The sequence below is a fragment of the Acomys minous genome (genome assembly GCF_964271855.1).
Source record: "Acomys minous genome assembly, chromosome: 13".
Classification (NCBI taxonomy): domain Eukaryota; kingdom Metazoa; phylum Chordata; class Mammalia; order Rodentia; family Muridae; genus Acomys; species Acomys minous.
The window spans coordinates 60,416,023-60,434,195 of record NC_140495.1 but is presented as its reverse complement, the minus strand read 5'-3'; the positions used below and the strand labels follow the sequence as shown (position 1 = coordinate 60,434,195).

The 18,173-nt window shown below is 50.2% G+C and overlaps 1 protein-coding gene across 1 annotated transcript; it reads left to right on the top strand.

Moving 5' to 3' along the window:
• Nucleotides 1-6,544: 6,544 nt before the first annotated feature.
• Nucleotides 6,545-14,312, top strand: LOC311581149 (gastricsin-like; the record flags this gene model as incomplete). Its single annotated transcript, XM_084753179.1, has 9 exons — nucleotides 6,545-6,603; nucleotides 8,419-8,578; nucleotides 9,203-9,320; nucleotides 9,896-10,014; nucleotides 10,415-10,614; nucleotides 11,886-12,005; nucleotides 12,679-12,826; nucleotides 13,599-13,697; nucleotides 14,049-14,312. 9 exons carry the CDS (start codon nucleotides 6,545-6,547, stop codon nucleotides 14,199-14,201), a joined length of 1,176 nt encoding a protein of 391 aa, XP_084609305.1. The 3' UTR covers nucleotides 14,202-14,312.
• Between the last annotated feature and the right edge of the window lie 3,861 nt (nucleotides 14,313-18,173).

The following is an 18,173-nucleotide window of genomic DNA, read 5'->3' as shown; positions in this document are numbered from 1 at the left end:
AAACTAAACCAAAACTAAAACAAAACCAAAAGAAAAAAACCAGATAGATAGTAGAGATTAGTTTCCTAAAGAGAAGCTAAGGGCAAATTACAAATCACATCCTTTCAGATGCATAATAAGAGGCAAATGAAGTTGGATTCAGGGCCCATGAGGGCCATCATAGAATTGTGGACATTCCCACACTGTTGACCCAGAAGAACCTCAGGCACCTCTCCCCCCTCCCCTCTTCCCCCCCCCCCCCCCCAGAGTCTGACTTCTCCTGTGGATTTACTTCCGAGTGCTCCCATCCACTCTCTTCAAGATGTTTCCTGAGGGAGTAGCCAGGGCCTGGTAGCTCCCTGCCTGACAGCCACAGTGCTTGGGTCCAGGAGCAGGTGTTTGACCCAATAGGATTTTCCTAGGAATTGTGATCTCATTCTTTCTCTAGAAGTGAAACTCTCACCTGCTGTTTGCCAGGGAGACAGAGAAAGCAGCTGGAGGGAGCCTCACGCCTGTAGTCTCAGCATGCAGGAGGCTAAAGCCAAAGGACAGTGAGTTCAAGGCCAGCCTGGGCTACAATGAGACCTTGTCAGACAGAGGCTGGGGAGGAAGCACACTGAGGGGAGGGAGCTACAAAACCAGAATGAGAAACCGAAAAAGGCACCCTGGGGTGTTCCATCCAGGGCTCTCCTTGATCTGGGGCCCCACTCCTCCTCTCCTTCCTGCAGCTGCCAGCTCAGTGTGAGGCTGAGCTTCCCCACCTACCCAGAGGCTTCCTTTCCATGAGGCAGGAAGCAATCATCCCTGAACAAGCATAGTTAATCAATAGATCAGAGGACAGAAGCAGTCTCTTTCTATGTGTCCGCTGATAGAGATTTCTTTCCAGATATTTACATAGGAACAGATAAAACTGACTCCTCCATAGAAGGGGGTAAGGTTATCTGCAGGGTGGCTGTGAGAGTCCTGGGATTAAACAGGGACACCAAGCCCTGCCTACTGCACCCTTAGGAATGGGATATTTTAGTGGCAGGTGGATGGGGGTGGGGTGGTGGTTCGGGGCCCATGTCCAACCTCAGCACTAGTTCTTGCTTACAACCAAATCCTAATTAGTCAATTCAGAAGGAGTGATGGAGAGAGGAAGTCACCAGCAGACACCACAGCAATGGCTGTTGGAGCTGGGAACCATGTGCAGACTTTAAAATCATGAGCACAAAGCTAGGCATGGTGGGACACACCAATGATGTTAACATCGGGGAGGCTAAGGCAGGAGGATCTGTATAAACCCCAGTCCAATCTGATGTACATCGTGAGGTCTAGGCTAGCTGAGGCGACATGGTGTGAGCTTGTCTTAAAATAACAACAACCAATGCAAAAAACAACAAAACAAAACAAAAACAAAAGTCAAACTCCAAATCAAAAGTAACACCCGAAAAAACATCTCAAACTTGTCCTCCAGACCGTTGGGAGGACTGTCTACAAGCTCAAAGCTGTTTGGGGTAATATAACAAGCCCTTGCACCCCGCTGTCCTCCAACAATAATAAAAATGACAAAAACAAAAACAAAAAACAAAAACAAAAAACAAACAAAAAAACCTTCCCACAACATTTCAGGAGAAAAGTAAAAACGCAACCAGATACTAGAGACTCTAACAAAAGCATCACGCTGTAAGCTGCACCACACAAGGTTCAGACAACCCTGGGGTTAAGCGCAGACATCCCAGCTCACAGAAAAATTCAGATCCTGACCCAGCTTCACACCCAGAACAGGAAACCCTTCCGTCAGACAGCCTCAGAAAGGGTCCTTTAGCCTCTGCGTGCATGCCACTGATGACGGGGACCTCACCACTCCATGCCTTTGGATGCATTCTGGTGTGGGAGCTGAGCTATTGATAGCAATAGGAAACTGGACAGAACCCAAATGGATTGGGCCTAGTACTCCCAGCTACCAAAAAGATACAGCAGCATGCAGCCTGCGGAGCCGATAAGCCCCCAGCCTATCTTAATGCATGGAAACGTGTTTCTGTGGCAATCAGACATGATAAGAAGAGAACAGAAGTTGCCTTGGCACAGGCAGTGTGGCTTGTGTACAACAAGGGCTGCTGGGTAATTTGAAGGGTGTAAGCACTCATACTTTGAAGAAGCCACCCTGATTTTTTTTTTCAACTCCCCCCCATTTTTGCTGATGTTGGTCCTTGAACCCAGTATCCCAAGGGCATGAGGGAAGCATGCTATCACCGAGTGAAACTCCAGGCCCAACTATTTTCTATATATCTATATCTCATTTTTTATAGATCTCATCTAAATGCCAGGCATGGAGGGACACATCTGTGACTCCAGGGGTGGCGGCTGGAGAGAGAAGGAGGCCGAGGTTCTGCTGGCCACACAGTATAGATGAGCTTTAGGTTCAGTGATAGGATCTATCTCAAACATAAGGCAAATGGGCTGGAGAGGTGACACATCTATAAGGAGGACTTGCTGTTTTTTTTAGAGGACCCAAGGTCAGGTCCTCGTACTTATTTTGGATGTCTCACAGCCACCAAAACTCCCTTTCCAGGGCACCCAATACCCAATTCTTGGCCTCCAATGGCACTCATACATGTATGCTGTTCACTCACATGTACATATGCATATACATAAATAAAAATAAACCTTAGGAAATTAAAGTGGAGAACAGATTGAGGAAATGTACCTGACATCAACCTCTGGCCTCCACACATGCTTGTACAGATGAACACATACACACACACACACACACACACACACACACACACACACACACACACACACACGGATTTGGGGGATTGTTGGTTAGTGCTGGATTGGGAAGAGCTGTAATCTAAAGTCTAAGGCCCAATCAGGCATGGTGGCACTCGCCTTTAATCCCAGTACATGGGAGGCAGTGGCAGACAGATCACTGTGAGTTCAACGCCAGCCTGGTCTACAAAGCAAGTCAAAGACAGCCAAGGCTACATGGAGAAACCCTGTCTCAAAAAACAAAACAAAACAAAAAACCCCCAAAACCAAAACAAAACCAAACCAAAAACAGATAAAGTCTAAGGGCCTGTCTGAGGACTGTGCAAAAGACTAAAGTAATTGATTTGTGGTGCTGCCAAGGTTTACTTGATTGATTAATGATGTCTTTTCCTTCCTCCCTACCCCCTTACCCCCCTCCACTCTTACAGCGTCTCACTATGTACCTCTGGAACTGTCCTACAACTCACAAATCAGACAACCTGCTCTGAACTCAGAGATACAATTGCCTCTGCCTCCCAGGTGCTGGAACGAAGGCCTGCAGCACAATTCCTGGCTTCACAACCATCTAATTCATGTGGCCACGTTGTAGAAACAGGCAGCTCCCTGTGTGACTTTGCAGTGCCCTCATCTTTGACTGTTTAAGAGGTTGTGTGCAGGAAGAGACCCTTCTGTGGGCCAGAGGCTGTTGAATTTGGGTAAAGTCATTGGGATAGAAATAAATAACATCAGGAAAAGAAAATGCATTTTCCATAGTGGGTTCAGAGTTGGTGGGGAGCAGAGGGAGGACTCTGTGGCCTTTGTCTGGGTCCTGATGGGGGAGGTAGCTTTCAGGTGGATTGCAAAGTGAGGAAGCAGCAGGACTGCTGAGCCTGGAGCAACAAGGATGTGTAGGCTAGGAAAAGAAGATGAATTTGGCCCGGTGGGGTGGCGCATGCCTTTAATCCCAGCACTTGGGAGGCAGAGACAGGCAGATCTCTGTGAGTTCAAGGCCAGCCTGATCTACAAAGCGAGTCCAGGACAGCCAAGACTACCCAGAGAAACCCTGTCTCAAAAAATAAACAAACAAACAAAAAACCCAACCAACCAATCAAACAAACATAAAAAGGAAGATGAACTTGGTGGAAGCTGAACCACTGGGATACTGCGGTGTGAGGAGTAGCTAAGGCCCATTGCAAACAGCCTGGTGGGCTCCATCAGTTGTTAGTGATTTCTGGGGCCTCTGACAGGTATGAGGATGTGAACACTCAGCTTCCGCACACTGGGAGGTTCAGAGATGAGATGCACTGGGTCAGAGGTTGGTGGGGAGGTGGGGCAGAGGTGGGGATGAGGGAGGGGGGAAAGGGGTTAAGGGACTGGGAGGAGCAGTAAGATGGCTCAGTGAGTAAAAGTACTTGTCACAAAGCCTGATGACCTATGTTCAATCTCTGGGACCCACATGATGAACGGAGAAAACTGACCCTAGCAAGTTCTCATCGGATCTCTACATATATGCCACAGCACACAAGCACCCATGTATACAAATGCACACACAATACATACATACATAAATAAGTGTAATTAAAAAAAAAACCCAGGAAACATCTGGTGACCATCAGAGACTGCTGGAGGCCCAGTGCCTGTCAGGCAGCACTGTCAGAGATGCAGCGTATGGAGCAAAGCATGACCAGTGACCAATGGGCCAGTACCCACTACTTCACTGCATGAGAAAGATGGCCTTGGTGACTTATCATGTGTCTCAGGTCTTGACGATCCATGACACATACAAATTGAGCTTTTTAGATATTGGGCAGGGGACAGACCAGGGCCAGAGGAGGTCTTGGGACCTTGAAGTGACTGGCAAAAATTTCAGAGGGCCAACTTGGGTAGACGGGATGAGGAACGCCGGGGGCCTGTCAATTTAGCTAGGATGTCCTAATATAAGTCTAGATGGGGCCCAGAGTCTGAGGTAAGGGGCAACAGAGAGGGCTGTCAGGGGCCTTTTCCCACTCATTCACTGGTGAGCAGGTTGGCGGCCTAGCTAATTCAAGTGAAGGGGAAGTCGTAGCAAGGTCAGAGGGTGAAGTGGGTAGTGGACATGAGTAAGGGCTTGAGGGAAGGTAATGGGAGGAGATAGAGCCACAGAGACAGGGTTTCTCTCTGTAGCCTTGGCTGTCCTGGACTTGCTTTGTAGACCAGGCTAACCTGGAGCTCCCACTGATCCACCTGACTCTGTCTTCTGAGTGATGGGTGTGCGCCGCCATGCCCAGTTGAGATAGGGGAATTTTTAGAAGCCCTAAACATAGGAGTGCCTGGCCTACTTATAGGATAGGCCTGTAATCCAACCGACCTGAAGCTGAGGCAGGGGGATGACAAGTTAAAGGCCTGCCTAGGCTACAGAGTGAGTTCCAGTCTAGCCTGTGCAATGTACAACTGTCTGTCTCAAAAATAAAAAGATTCAGGTGTAAGAGCTCATACCTATAACCCCTGAATTTGGGCGCTAGGGCACAAAGATGGTTGAGGATTCCAGGCCAACCTGGGCTATATAGAGAGTTCCAAGAACACAACTTGAGACCTCATCTCCAAATAAAGCATACAAATAGCCTAGGTCGTGCAGGCATGGGGACTTGAGTTGAAGGTCAGCATGCACAGGAAGAGCAGGTGTGGTGGCATGCATCTGTATGCCTGACACTGGAGGACAGAAGCATCTGTCCTGGTTCATATGGCAGAGCTGGTGTGACACTCTCCTACAAAAGAGCCCTGCTGAGTTTACGCCATTTCATGCCAAAATTTTCCCAAGCCCCCAATCAGTTCTGACTTAATCCACCAGCATTGGTCTCAGTGTTCACATTGCCCATATGGCCACTGTTGCCACTGTGACCATAGCCACCAGGCTGGTCCCTGGCCCCTCATCCTGCAGACACCCTGAACCCCTGCAACGAGATGTATTAGGGGGTACTGGGAAGGAGGACTGAAGTCAGATCTTCAAGTATGTCGCTTGCAGATACAACAGCAGTCCTCAAGGACTTGTCTCCAGGGGAAACCACCAATGCCTGGAGACATTTTGGTGGCTACAACTGGGGGGCTGCTCTTGCCTTTTAGTGGGAAGATTGGGGTACCACTAGCTCCCTACAGTAACCAAGGACAGTGCCTGGAGCAAAGAATTATCTGATTTAAATTTTTTCTTTCTTTCTTTCTTCCTTCCTTCCTTCCTTCCTTTCTTTCTTTCTTTCTTTCTTTTTTTTGGTTTTTGAGACAGGGTTTCTCTGTGTTAGCCTTGGCTGACCTGGACTTGCTTTGTACACCAGGCTGGCTTGGAACTCACATCGATCCACCTGCCTTTGCCTCCTGAGTGCTGTGATTAAAGGCGTGCGCCACCATGCCCGGCTTATTTGCTTCCAAATTTCATTAGTGCCAAGCTTGAGGGCGCAGCTGTCAGGTCCCAGGTCCCTCATTCAAGCCCTCACACCCTACATCTTGCCTCTGATTCCCAGGGGCATTGTAATCTTGGCCAATCCACGGTGCGGCCACTTTGTTTGCTCTTATCACTTTACCCCTGGCCTTGTCTGCTTGAATTAAAAAGTCAATAAGATGAAAAGTGTCACGGTCATGCTCCAGAAAGAAAAAATCACAGAAACTATTGATACGCAGAGTCCAAGGAACACCTTGGCTTTGGGGTCCGGGGCAGGGGTCATGCTTACCCAGGGCTGGGAGTCAGGGGCTGGGCCAGCTCCTGGGTATATAACAGGAAGGAGTAGTGCTCAGGTCTTCAGTCCACTGCAACCGTCGACCTCGAAGCGGGTTTTCCTGTGAGACTCAGCTGCGAATCGTCATCATGAAGTGGATGGTGGTAGCTTTGCTCTGCCTCCCCATCTTGGAGGCATCTTTGCTCAGGTGAGACTGGAGACCACTATAGGCACAGAGAGCCTGCAGTGGGAGCCTGGAGCCTAGTGCATGGTGCTAGGGAGGTGTCAGATCCCCTGGGACTGGAACCACAACTGACTGTGGGTGCTGAGGATTGAACCTCGCTCTTCTGGAAGAGGAAACAGTGCTCTTATCCACGGAGCCATGTCTTCAGCCCCTTAGTAGCTGTTAATAGTAATCTGGTGATAATTTGAGGTAGTGGGAGGATTCGCATACATTATAGGTAATGCCCATGGACTTGAGTATCTGTAGACATTGGTACCTCATCATTTTAAATTATGACTCAATCTTTTTATTGCTTTAAAGTTTATTTTGTGTCCATGAGGGCCAGTGTGAGTGTACCCATGCCACTGACCACATGTGCAGGTCAGAGGACAAAGCGCAGCACTCAGTGCTCTCCTTTTACCATATGGATCCTATGAGCTAAACTCAGGTCGTCAGGCTTGACAACAGCACCTTTCCATGTTGAGCCATTTTTCTCAGCCTGCTGCCTGGTAGTTTCTTGGGTGAAAAGTCAGCTCCTCCCAGAAACTTCCATTGTGCAAACTCAGCAGAGACGACTGGGGTGACTCTTGTCAAGAGGTTTAGCACAGAAAAGCTGGAACAGAGAGTTCTAAGAGAAGAAGGGGCAAGATGGAGAACAAAGTAAAAGAGAAAGGAATTCTAGGCTGCAGAGCAAGCAGGTGCCTCTGCAGAGACCTCTGAGCAGTGACAGCCGTGCTTATGGTGATACTGGCAGAAACCAAGACAGCAAAGTGCTAACCCTGCAGCTCCCAAGCCACTTTCCCAATGTCCCGAGAAGCACAGTGACTTCTTTCGATGGTGATGTTACTGACAACTAGGGAGGATCAGCCCGATTCCACTTACTCCATGCTCTGTGACATGGGCTGGTGCTCAATATCGAGGACCACAATGGGAAAGGATACTTTGGGGGAATTTACTTTCTCTGGCACCTATTAAAATGTGGGCCAGAATATGGCTCAGTTGGGCAATACCTGCCAAGCATGTATGGTGCTCTGGCTTTGACCCCCAGCACCCTAGAAATGGGGTGGAGTGGCCTATTCTTGGGAGGTAGAGGCAGAAGGATCAGAAGGTAAAAGCCACTCTTTGATATGTACTAAGTTTGAGGCCAGCCTGAGGTACAAAGACATAAACACACTGATTCTAACAAGGACAATTCTCCAAGGCGCTCTCCCCTTCTTGGGAGGGAGTTGCAGGGTTTATTAGAGCAGGGGGCCTGGGCAGCAGGGGTGCTTCCATGTAGGGGTGCTTCCATGTGGGGGTGAAGGTAGATATGGTTGAAGCTGATTAATTCCTAAATCTTGGAGCAAGTACTTAGGAGGAGTTTGAAGCAGGAGGAAAGGGAAAAAAAAGACAAAGAGAGAAAGAGCTAGAAAGAAATCAAGACAAAAAGATGAGAGGGAAGAGAGATACAAACAATGGCCATTGTGGGAAAGAGTGGTAGAGAGATTGAGGCACACAGATGGAGCCAGGAGGGAGAGAGAGAGAGAGAGACACAGACACAGACACATACAGACCAACAGAGACTAGAGACAGAGAGACAGAGAGACAGAGACTCGGAGAGACACAGTGACAGAGACAGAGAGACAGAAGGACAGAAGGACAGAGACATATAGACAGAGACAGAGAGATACAGAGAGACAGAGACTGAGAAAAAGAGACAGACAGACAGATGGACAGACGGACGGACGGACGGACAGGAGAGAGGGGAGCAGTCTGGGCGGAAGGACCCAGGGCACTGGCCTGACACGCAGCCTTCCTCAGGGTCCCCCTGAAGAAAATGAAGACTGTCCGTGAGACCATGAAGGAGAAGGGGGTGCTCAAAGATTTTCTGAAGACCCACAAGCACGACATCGGCAGGAAGTACCGCTTGGGCAGCTTTGGTGACTTCAGTGTGCTCTATGAGCCCATGGCCTACATGGACGTAAGCCTTTAAAAAATATTTATTCATTTATTATCATGTATACAGTGCTCTGCCTGCATGCCAGAAGAAAGCACCAGATTTCTTATAGATGGTTGTGAGCCACCCTTTAAACCCCACCATCACCGCCCCAAGAGTCTCTGAATCTGCTACCAAAGCTGAAATCTCCTTGCCTCAGTGCCTTGAGGTGTACCCTCTTCTTCTAATCTGTTGTGGGCAACTGTTTAAAGAGTCTGAGGGAAGTTCTTACTGTCCTTGCCTCTGAGCCCACAAAGAACATTTTGACTGGCCAGGGATAGACTGAGCATCCCTAGGCTTGGGGCAGTTTTTAAATTTTTATTTATTTTTATATTTCTGTTTTTCGAGACTGGGTTTCTCTGTGTAATAGCTCTAGCTGTCCTGGATCTTGCTCTGTAGAAGAAGCTGGCCTTGTACTCATGGAGATCTGCCTGCCTCTGCCTCCCATGGGGCAGTTTATGAGGGAAGACTTGGGTGGCTAGTTTTGGTGTGGTCTGAAAGGCACAAGCTGGGTTCTTTCCTGCTTACCTTTGTTATAGCTGAGCCCTTGGATCTCTGAGAGCTAATGTCTCCCCTGTCACATCCCCCTCATCCCCTCTGCCCCATCAGGCTTCCTACTATGGCGAGATCAGCATCGGGACTCCACCCCAGAACTTCCTGGTCCTTTTCGACACTGGCTCCTCCAACCTGTGGGTGTCTTCTGTCTACTGCCAGAGCCAGGCCTGCAGTGAGTGCTGGATGGGTAGCAGAAGGGGCAGACATCTCCTTAGGGATGCTGGGGAACTCACTCCTGGAGGGGAGGGTGCAGTTCCCCACTCACATGAGGTCCCATGTTGAATCCAAGCCTTGCCAATGAGGCTGGCCCTGCAGCTGGGTGGCTCCTTTGCCTTTCTTGCTAAGAAACATATTCCTCCATCTCTGGCAGCTCACTTCCCCCACTCCGTTTTGTTCCATCCCACCCATCCTGGTCAGCAGGACAAGGCAGTCCTTTAGTTGTGGGTAATCTCCGCATCATGTTTGCATCAAGGGTGTCTAAAGGATGGGTGGGAGCAATCCTGGATGTGGTCTCCTCCTGCAGTAGTTTGCACGGGGAGATGGAAGTTACCTCTGTAATAGAGTTTGGTCCCTTCCAGAGCCTTGGGGTCCTATTATCTCTGGTCCTAAGTCTGTGCTAGGGCTCTTCATGGGTGAGTCACTGCTGGCCACCCCTTGAAGTCTTGAGTAGGGGATGCTGGGGTTAAGCACAGGCTGGGAGGGATGGCAGGCTCTGGGCTCTACTCATCAGCCCACCTGCCCTTGCAGCCACACATGCCCGCTACAACCCCAGTGAGTCCTCCACTTACTACACGGAAGGGCAGACCTTCTCCCTGCAGTATGGTACCGGCAGCCTGACTGGCTTCTTTGGCTATGACACTATGACCGTGAGTGAGGGTCCCTACTCCTAGCTGGGGGATGGGTATGGGAGGAAGATGGGGGAGGCCTTAGATAGAGCCCCCGAAATGTGATGGAAATGCTGCTCATAGGACGGATGTCTGCACAGGACCTCGTCCATTCACACTGCTGACTCTTACTCATGGCCATTCAGTGTCAGGAGCTGAGGAAGCCAGGAGGAAGCCGTTGGTTGTGGCCATTTTCATCAGGGACATAGATCTTCAGAGGAGGGAGGGACAGGGCAGGAGCAGGGACAGTGCAGGGTCTGTCCTGACACTTGAAGATGGCTCCTGTGAGGGGTGCTGAAGTGAGGAGAGATGAACAGGAGTGAGGGGCTCTGGAGGAGCAGGGAGGCCCAGTCACCATCCCTCTCTTTATCCTCCTCTCCAGGTCCAAGGCATTCAGGTCCCCAACCAGGAGTTTGGCCTGAGTGAGAATGAGCCAGGTACCAATTTTGTCTATGCAAAATTTGACGGCATCATGGGCCTGGCCTACCCTGGGCTGTCTGAAGGGGGCGCCACCACCGCCCTGCAGGGCTTGCTGAGCGAGGGTGCCCTCTCCCAGCCACTCTTTGGTGTCTACCTTGGCAGGTAAGCGACCACTTACAAACCCTCAGTCCTTCCACTACCCAACTGAGTTGTGATAGGTTGAGGGTTGGAGGCTTCAGCCCCACCTGTTCCTGCAGAGCTTCCCTCTCCAGTTCCTGAGTTTTACACACCCCACCCTAGATCTGTTTCCTGTCTGCTCCCCCCCCCTTTTTTTTTCAACAGTTATTTGTTTGTATTAGAGCAGGGGTTGGGGCCCAGGCCACAGTGAGCTTGTAGAGGTCAGAGGACAACTTGCAGGAGTTGGTTCCCTCCTTTTGGGCCCACGTGGGTCCCAAAGATGGAACCCAATTTGTCAAGCTCGGGCAGGAGCAGCTTCACTTGCTGAGCCATCCTGCCAGCACACTGCCTTTTGTGCTCTTTGACTGTGACAAGCCTCCTGTTTCAGGCTCAAGTCTGGGAGTCTGGCTTTCACTCCAGCACTTCCTGAGTCCGACTCCTGTGCCTGCCCCACTGAGGGCCCTCACTGGCCTGGATTTTCTCCTGCACATCTCTCCTGTACAGCAGTCTCCTGTTTCGTCTCCTTTGCTCTATTGTTCCAGCTGGTCTGGAGCCTTTGGGGCTTGGGTCAGGATTGACTTGTGACCTGTGATTATCCCTCTAGCAGACCAGACTGGGCCCTGAGTGGGCCCCATGTGTCTCTATTTTTTCTTCTGAGTTAGCTTCCTTCTAGGGAGTGCCCAGGTTTGAGGGCTTGGATCTGACATAGGCAGCTTCACTGTCACCAACTCTCCTGACTTACTTTTTGCCTCTTTTAATCTCTGTCTTTGTCACCTCAGTCTATCCCTGCACTCTCTACTGTTTGCTGGGGAGGGCTACCAGGACAATGTGAAAAACTTTCTTCCTTCTCCCCCCTCGCACTACCCCCTCTCCCAAGCCTCACTTGTCTGTTTCAATAGAAAAGTTAACAAGCCAGCTTGTGTGACGAGTTCTGTCAGGCGGCATGAGGTAAAAAGCAGAAGACAACACAATAGCTGGTGGGGTTCACAAAGCATCAGTCCCTGCAGGGAGGGCTGGGGCTCTGTGGGCCATCTTCACTCCAGAGTCTGAAGCACTGAGGCTTCTGAGAGGCCCAGACAGACAGCCCATCTGAGGGAAACAGCCCATCTTCAGGAAGCTCCAATCTGAAGGGAACACTGACTGTCCCCACGGAGCACCAGTCTGAGGGAGCCTCAGTGTGAGATGAAGGAAGCAGCTGTTTCATCACAGGAATTCTATGGCTGCTCAGGCCTTCCCTTGCCTTGTGTCTTCTGTAGCCAGCAGGGGTCTAATGGAGGACAGATCGTGTTTGGAGGTGTGGATGAGAACCTCTACACTGGGGAGATCACCTGGGTTCCTGTCACTCAGGAGCTGTACTGGCAGATTAGCATCGAAGAGTGAGTCTGTGGTGGGGCCTTGGGGAGTGTGTCCTTGTACCTCAAGACAACCCTAGAAACTATTGGCCAATGCGGACACCCGCTGGTTGGGGAGGGAGGGAGAGAGTCTCTAGTATATGCCCTCTCCCAAAGTCACAGCGACCCAAGCCATCCAGGAGCATCAAAACCCAGCTAAAGCTGGATTTGGGGATGCACACCTTTAATTTCAGCTCTTAGTAGGCAGAGGGGGTCAGATTGCTGTGAGTTCAAGGCTAGCCTGGTCTACAAAGCAAGTCCAGGACAGCCAGGGCTACACAGAGACACCCTGTCTCAACAAATCAAAACAAAACAAAAAAGCCTAGCTAAATTTGGAGAAATGGGGTTGAGGCCACAGAGATGGGCAGCCCATCCAATCTCAGCAATGAGGGCCCCGCAGTCTAACTCCACAGGTTAGACTCAGAGCATGTCCTTTCAAACTCCTTACAACAACCAGTGGCTCTGGCTTTTGCTGTGTCTAGGCCATTTATATGTCTTCATATAGACTCTAAGGTGGTGTGACATGGGTGTCCCCTTACTGTCCTCAAGAACAACTTGTCTCTGTATGCATCCACCTGTGGCGCCCTTTTAGGAAGACCCTCCGATTCCCTGGGACAGGTAGGTGGGAGCTGAGGCCGCTGTCTGTTTTACCATTCAGGTTCTTTATTGGTGAGCAGGCCTCTGGCTGGTGTTCCCAGGGCTGTCAGGGCATTGTAGACACTGGCACCTCTCTGCTCACCATGCCTTCCCAGTACCTGAGTGAGCTGCTGCAGGCCATCGGAGCCGAGGAGGGAGAATATGGAGAGGTGAGTCTGGCAGAGGCCGTCCTGCACGGTGTGTGTGTGTGTGTGTGTGTGTGTGTGTGTGTGTGTGTGTGTGTGTGTGATTTGCAGTTTCTCTTTGGGAACACAAAGATAGCTGAGTCCTTGACCTCCAAGATTTTAGCTTCTGAAGGCGCTGGTGGGGGCAGGGAGGGTGGTAGTGACCCTGGTACAGTGGAGACCTAAAGGCTGGAGCTGAGGGAGTGCGGCAGGGCGAGACTTTCCTCTGAGCTGAAGTCATCCTGAATATGAATCAAACACTGTCTGGGCTTTAGGATTATTATCAAGTGACCAGAAGGGGAGGCGCCACATAAATGGGACAGCTCTGTGTGCCACACCCCCTTTACTTCCCCATGCTCTCCTGGCCTGCTTGGTCCTAAGCCCTGCAGAAGGTTTGCTAAGGAGCCCATCTCACTGATTCCAGGGGTGAGGTTGTGTATGACACTGACAAAAGGTTCCATGTTCTACAGATCTGTGTGTTAAAGGGCACTTGCTGAGGGAGGGCAGCAATTCAATCTCTCAGAATGGACAGTCCTTCAGGAGCAGCGCTTTAGCGTAGTGGGCTCCTCAGGTCTCCTCAGATCCCTCCCAATCCGGGCCAAAGCTGCTGAATGCTAAAAGTATATAGGCCAGCTGCTTCCTCAGGTCCACAGCAGACAGTGGGCACGGGCCTAGGGTGTAGAACGCTGAGGCGGCAGCTGTGGTGGGCACTCTTCTGAGTAAGATATATCAGCCTGGGCCCTGTTCCTCTTTGCAGTATTATGTGAACTGTGATAGTGTCAGCAGCCTGCCTACCTTCAGCTTTGTCCTCAACGGTGTCCAGCTCCCTCTGTCACCCTCTGCCTACATCATCCAGGTAAGGCCTAGTTCCTCTGGGCAGAGCTGTCAGTCTAGAAAAGCTATGCTAAGGTTTGAATCAAAGGTGGTCTGTCCTCAAGGCCTAATGACCAGGCTCGCCCGGTGCAGGCCTGGAGCAGGGGGGCGGGTGGTCTGTGAAGGAAGAAGGCCTCAGCTTCTTAGAACCACTGCAACTTGAAGTCAGCTATTGGAGAAACAACCCCCATTTCCCCTCAAGCCCCTGCAGTCCTTGCTATGGGGGGGGGGGTAAGGTGGCTCAAGAGCCCTTTGGACAGTCTTTGTGTCATTCAAGGCCAAAGTTAAGTCCACACCTGAGCAAGTGTGTGACTGTTGTCTTTCTGTTGGACAGGAGGGCAGCTACTGCATGGTTGGCCTTGAGACCACCTATCTGACCTCTGAGAGTGGCCAGCCCATGTGGATCCTTGGAGATGTCTTCCTCAGGTCTTACTACGCCATCTTTGACATGGGCAACAACAGAGTCGGCTTTGCCACCGCCGTCTAGGCTTGCCATCTAGACACCCACCTGCCCTTCTTCCTCTCAGCCTTCCACCTCTGCCCTTCCTCTCTGCTTCCAGCTTTCCTTCTCTGGACCCTGAGCTTTGAGTAATAATAAATAGTTCTCTATACTGACCAGCCTGTGGGGTCATTTGTGTGCGTGCTGTGTTGGGTGGGGGAGCTTAGTAAAGTTGGCACTTGTCAGATTCCTGGGTCTCTGAAAACTGTGAGAGTGGCAATCAAGGCTAGTTCCATGCTGACTGACCTCAGTGGCCGCAAGGTCCTGGTGGGTCACTAGGATGCTAAGTGGAGCCCAGTTTGAAGCCCAGCTTGGGGACAGGCCTGTGCCTTCAGGGTTTGGAGCCCATTCACAGGTTTCCTCAGAAGAGATAAGACAGGTGATGGTGGGTGGGATTGTACAGGATGGGCAAATGGAAAATGCTCTATTGTGCCACTTCCTCAAACTTCCCACTGATCTCAAGGCCACAGGAGTATCTGCTAGCCCTGTGTCAGAGGCTGACATGATACAGAACTAAGTGTTTGTATCTTCAACTTTTAATCGATTTTGACTTGAATTTTCTGATGGATGCTGTACCGTGTTCATTTCTATCTGTTGTGGATCCTTGAAAAAGCAAGATGGTTATTTGTAGGGAGGCTGCAGATGGTTGATATTAAGTTAGGATGATTATTTTCAGTCAGTCTTTGAGTCCTAGGACTTAAGTATGAAGGGGGGCTCTGTCTCTGTTCTGGACATGAGGGACACCTCTTCCCCAGAATCTGTCTAAGCGGCTGGCGAGAGGCCTGTCACTCTAGACCTCATTCTTCTTCTTCTTTTTGGTTTTGTTTTTTGTTTTTTGAGACAAGATTTCTCTGCATAGCCTTGGCTGTCATCGACTTGCTCTGTAGACCAGGCTGGCCTCGAACTCACAGCAATCCTCCTGCCTCTGCCTCCCGAGTGCTGGGATTAAAGGAGTGCACCACCTCTGCCCATCTAGACTTCATTCTTTTGCTTCCTTAGGAGTTTCTTAGAAAGCCCCAGGGACTTGGGGGTCACATGATGAGGGGAGGAGGAGGAAGAGAAGAAGAGAGAGAAGAGGATGAAAAGAAAGCGTGTGGAGGGGGAGAGGAAAGGAGGGGCAGGAGGCAGGGAGGAAAGGGGGTGAAAGGAGAGGGAGTGAGGAAAAAGGAGATATTGAGCGGGGGCTGGAGAGATGGCTCAGAGGTTAAGAGCACTGGCTGTTCTTCCAAAGGTCCTGAGTTCAATTCCCAGCAACCACATGGTGGCTCACAACCATCTATAGTGAGGTCTGGTGCCCTCTTCTGGCCTGCAGGTGCTCTTCCAGGCAAAACACTGTGTATAAATAATAAATAAATAAATAAATCTTTTTTAAAAACAGGAAGCTAAGAATGATATGCTAGGTCCTTGAGCTTCCAGCAGGAGAAGGAGACACGCTGGCAGACTGGGAACTTCCGAGCAGGGAGATGGTGGTGCTGATGCTGTCCCAACTGCTCTTATTCCTTTTTTGTTTGTGTGTTTTATTTTTCAAGACAGGGTTTCTCTGTGTAGCCTTGACTGTCACGGACTCTCTTTGTAGACCAGGCTATCCTGGAACTCACAGAGATCCACCTGCCTCTGCCTCCCAAGTGCTGGGATTAAAGGTGTGTGTCACCACCACCTGGCTACTTGCTCTTACTCTGAGAGGCAGGGACACAAGGACTGGATCCAGGTCATGCACCTGGGTGAGGACAACTGGGGGACTTGAGAGTCAAAGGAGTTCCCCTTACTTCACCAGCTGAGAATCATGCCTCCTAGCATCATGAACACTTCCTGTGACATGTGTCAACACAGAGAGAATGTCCTTAGGAGGGCTAGAATAACAGGGCAGAAGTGGAGACACTCGCCTTTAATCTCAGCATTCTCAGAAAGCAGAGGCAGGGAGATCTCTGTGAGTTTGAGGTCAGCCTGGTCTACAAAGTGAGTCCAGAAGAGCCAGAGCTACACAGAGAAACCCTATCTCAAAAAGCCAAAAAAGAGGAAGAAGAAGGAGAAGGAGAGGAGAAGGAGAACATCCTCTTTTCTGAGATAGGGTCTCATTTGGCCTTGGCTGGCCTTCAGCTGAGGACCTGAGTTAGATTGTCAGGACCTACAATAAAGAAGGTGAGGAGAGCCAGAGGTAGTGGCCTACGCCCTTAATCCCAGCACTCGGGAGGCAGAGACAGATGGCTCTCTGTGAGTCCGAGGGCAGCCTGGTCGCCTGTCTACAGAGTGAGTCCAGGACAGCCAAGGCTACACAGAGAAACCCTGTCTCGAAAACTAAAAACAGAAACAAAACAAGAAGGTGAGGACTGACTCCCCAAGTTGTTCTCTCCTCTCTACATATGAGCTATGGCATGTTCATCCAAACAGGTAGATAGATAGATAGATAGATAGATAGATAGATAGATAGATAGATGGATGGATGATAGAATAAAAAATGAACCTGTGAGGGCTTTGGAACAAACAAGTGTTGAATAAGGAGGCCATTACAATAAGTGGGTCACTCATGACCACTGAAGGTGCCACTTCTGTTTTTCAAACACCACCTCTGATTGTTATCTGCACTGCCCATAGCTGCGGGTCAGGCGGGGAGAGGGCACGGTGGGTTCCCTCCCAGCTTCCAGACTCCACGAGGCACCATCTTTAGAGGACCAGGAGCCAAGGAGGAAGCTGAGAGGTGCTGCCTGGGCCTGCAGTCCATATGGAGACCCCATGACCCCCAGCCACTTTCTCCCTTGATACAGTGTCTGGGCCAGAGGATAGGATGGATGTTTCTGGAAGCTGTGGAAACTGTCTCTCCTCCTGCAACTGGCATAGGAGCAAACAGACAGAGAAGTGCAATACCTGCAAACTCCAGAGTCCCCAGCACCTTGGCTCTCAGACTCCTGAGTGACTAGCCTGGGGACCAGCTAGCTCCTTAGACATTCTGGGAGACATTCAGATTATGTCACTTGAAGCCTCTGCCTCTGTTTTATGGGTGGCTATGCACCATCTGCAGCTGACCTGATGGCAGGGACGAGCCACACATTGCCTGGAGTTCTTTTTGGTTTTTTTGGGTTTTTTCCTCTTAATTTGGTTTTTTGAGACAGGGTTTCTCTGTGTAGCCTTGGCTGTTCTGGACTTGCATTGTAGACCAGGCTGGCCTCGAACTCACAGGGATCGATCCACCAGCCTCTGCCTCCAGAGTGCTGGGATTAAAAGTATACGCCACGATGCCTGCTTGCTTAGAGTTCTTTGAGGATACACTTTCATTCTCCTGCCTCCTCTCCTCTCCTCCTTTGTTTATTAATTTTTCTTGACAATAATAGAAGCAGAAACCAGCGCCTTTTAGGCGAGTCTCTCCCACATGAGCCCTTAGTCTTTTAACAACATGATTATTTGTGTTTGGAATTGAACCTAGAGCCTCATGCTTGCTAGATGAGTGGTTTGCTGCTCAACAATAAATATCTGAGACAGGCGTGGTCGCACACGCCCAAAATCCCAGGACTCCTGAGGCAGAGGCAGACGCATTGCTGTGAGTCTGAGTTCAGCCTGGTCTCCAAAGTCAGTCCAAGACAGCCAAGGATACACAGGGAAACCCTGTCTCAAAAACAAACAAACAAACAAACATGTCAGGTCCACAGCCCTTCCTTCCTTCCTTCCTTCTTTCCTTCCTTCCTTCCTTCCTTCCTTCCTCCTTTTTTATCTTGAGACAAGGTCTAAGTAAATTGCTTAAGCTGGCCTTGAGCTCACTCTGGGTTTGTTGTTTTCTGACTGGTCTCCTGCAGTCCAGTCTGGCCTCAAACATTCTATGTAGCTGAGGATGACCTTGTATTTCTCATTCTCTTACCCTCACTGCCCAGTGCTGGGATCACAGGCATGCGGTGCTGGATGGATGTTGGGGATCAGACCTGGGGCTCTGTGCATGCTAAGCCCTCTACCAGCTGAGTCACAGCCTCAGCC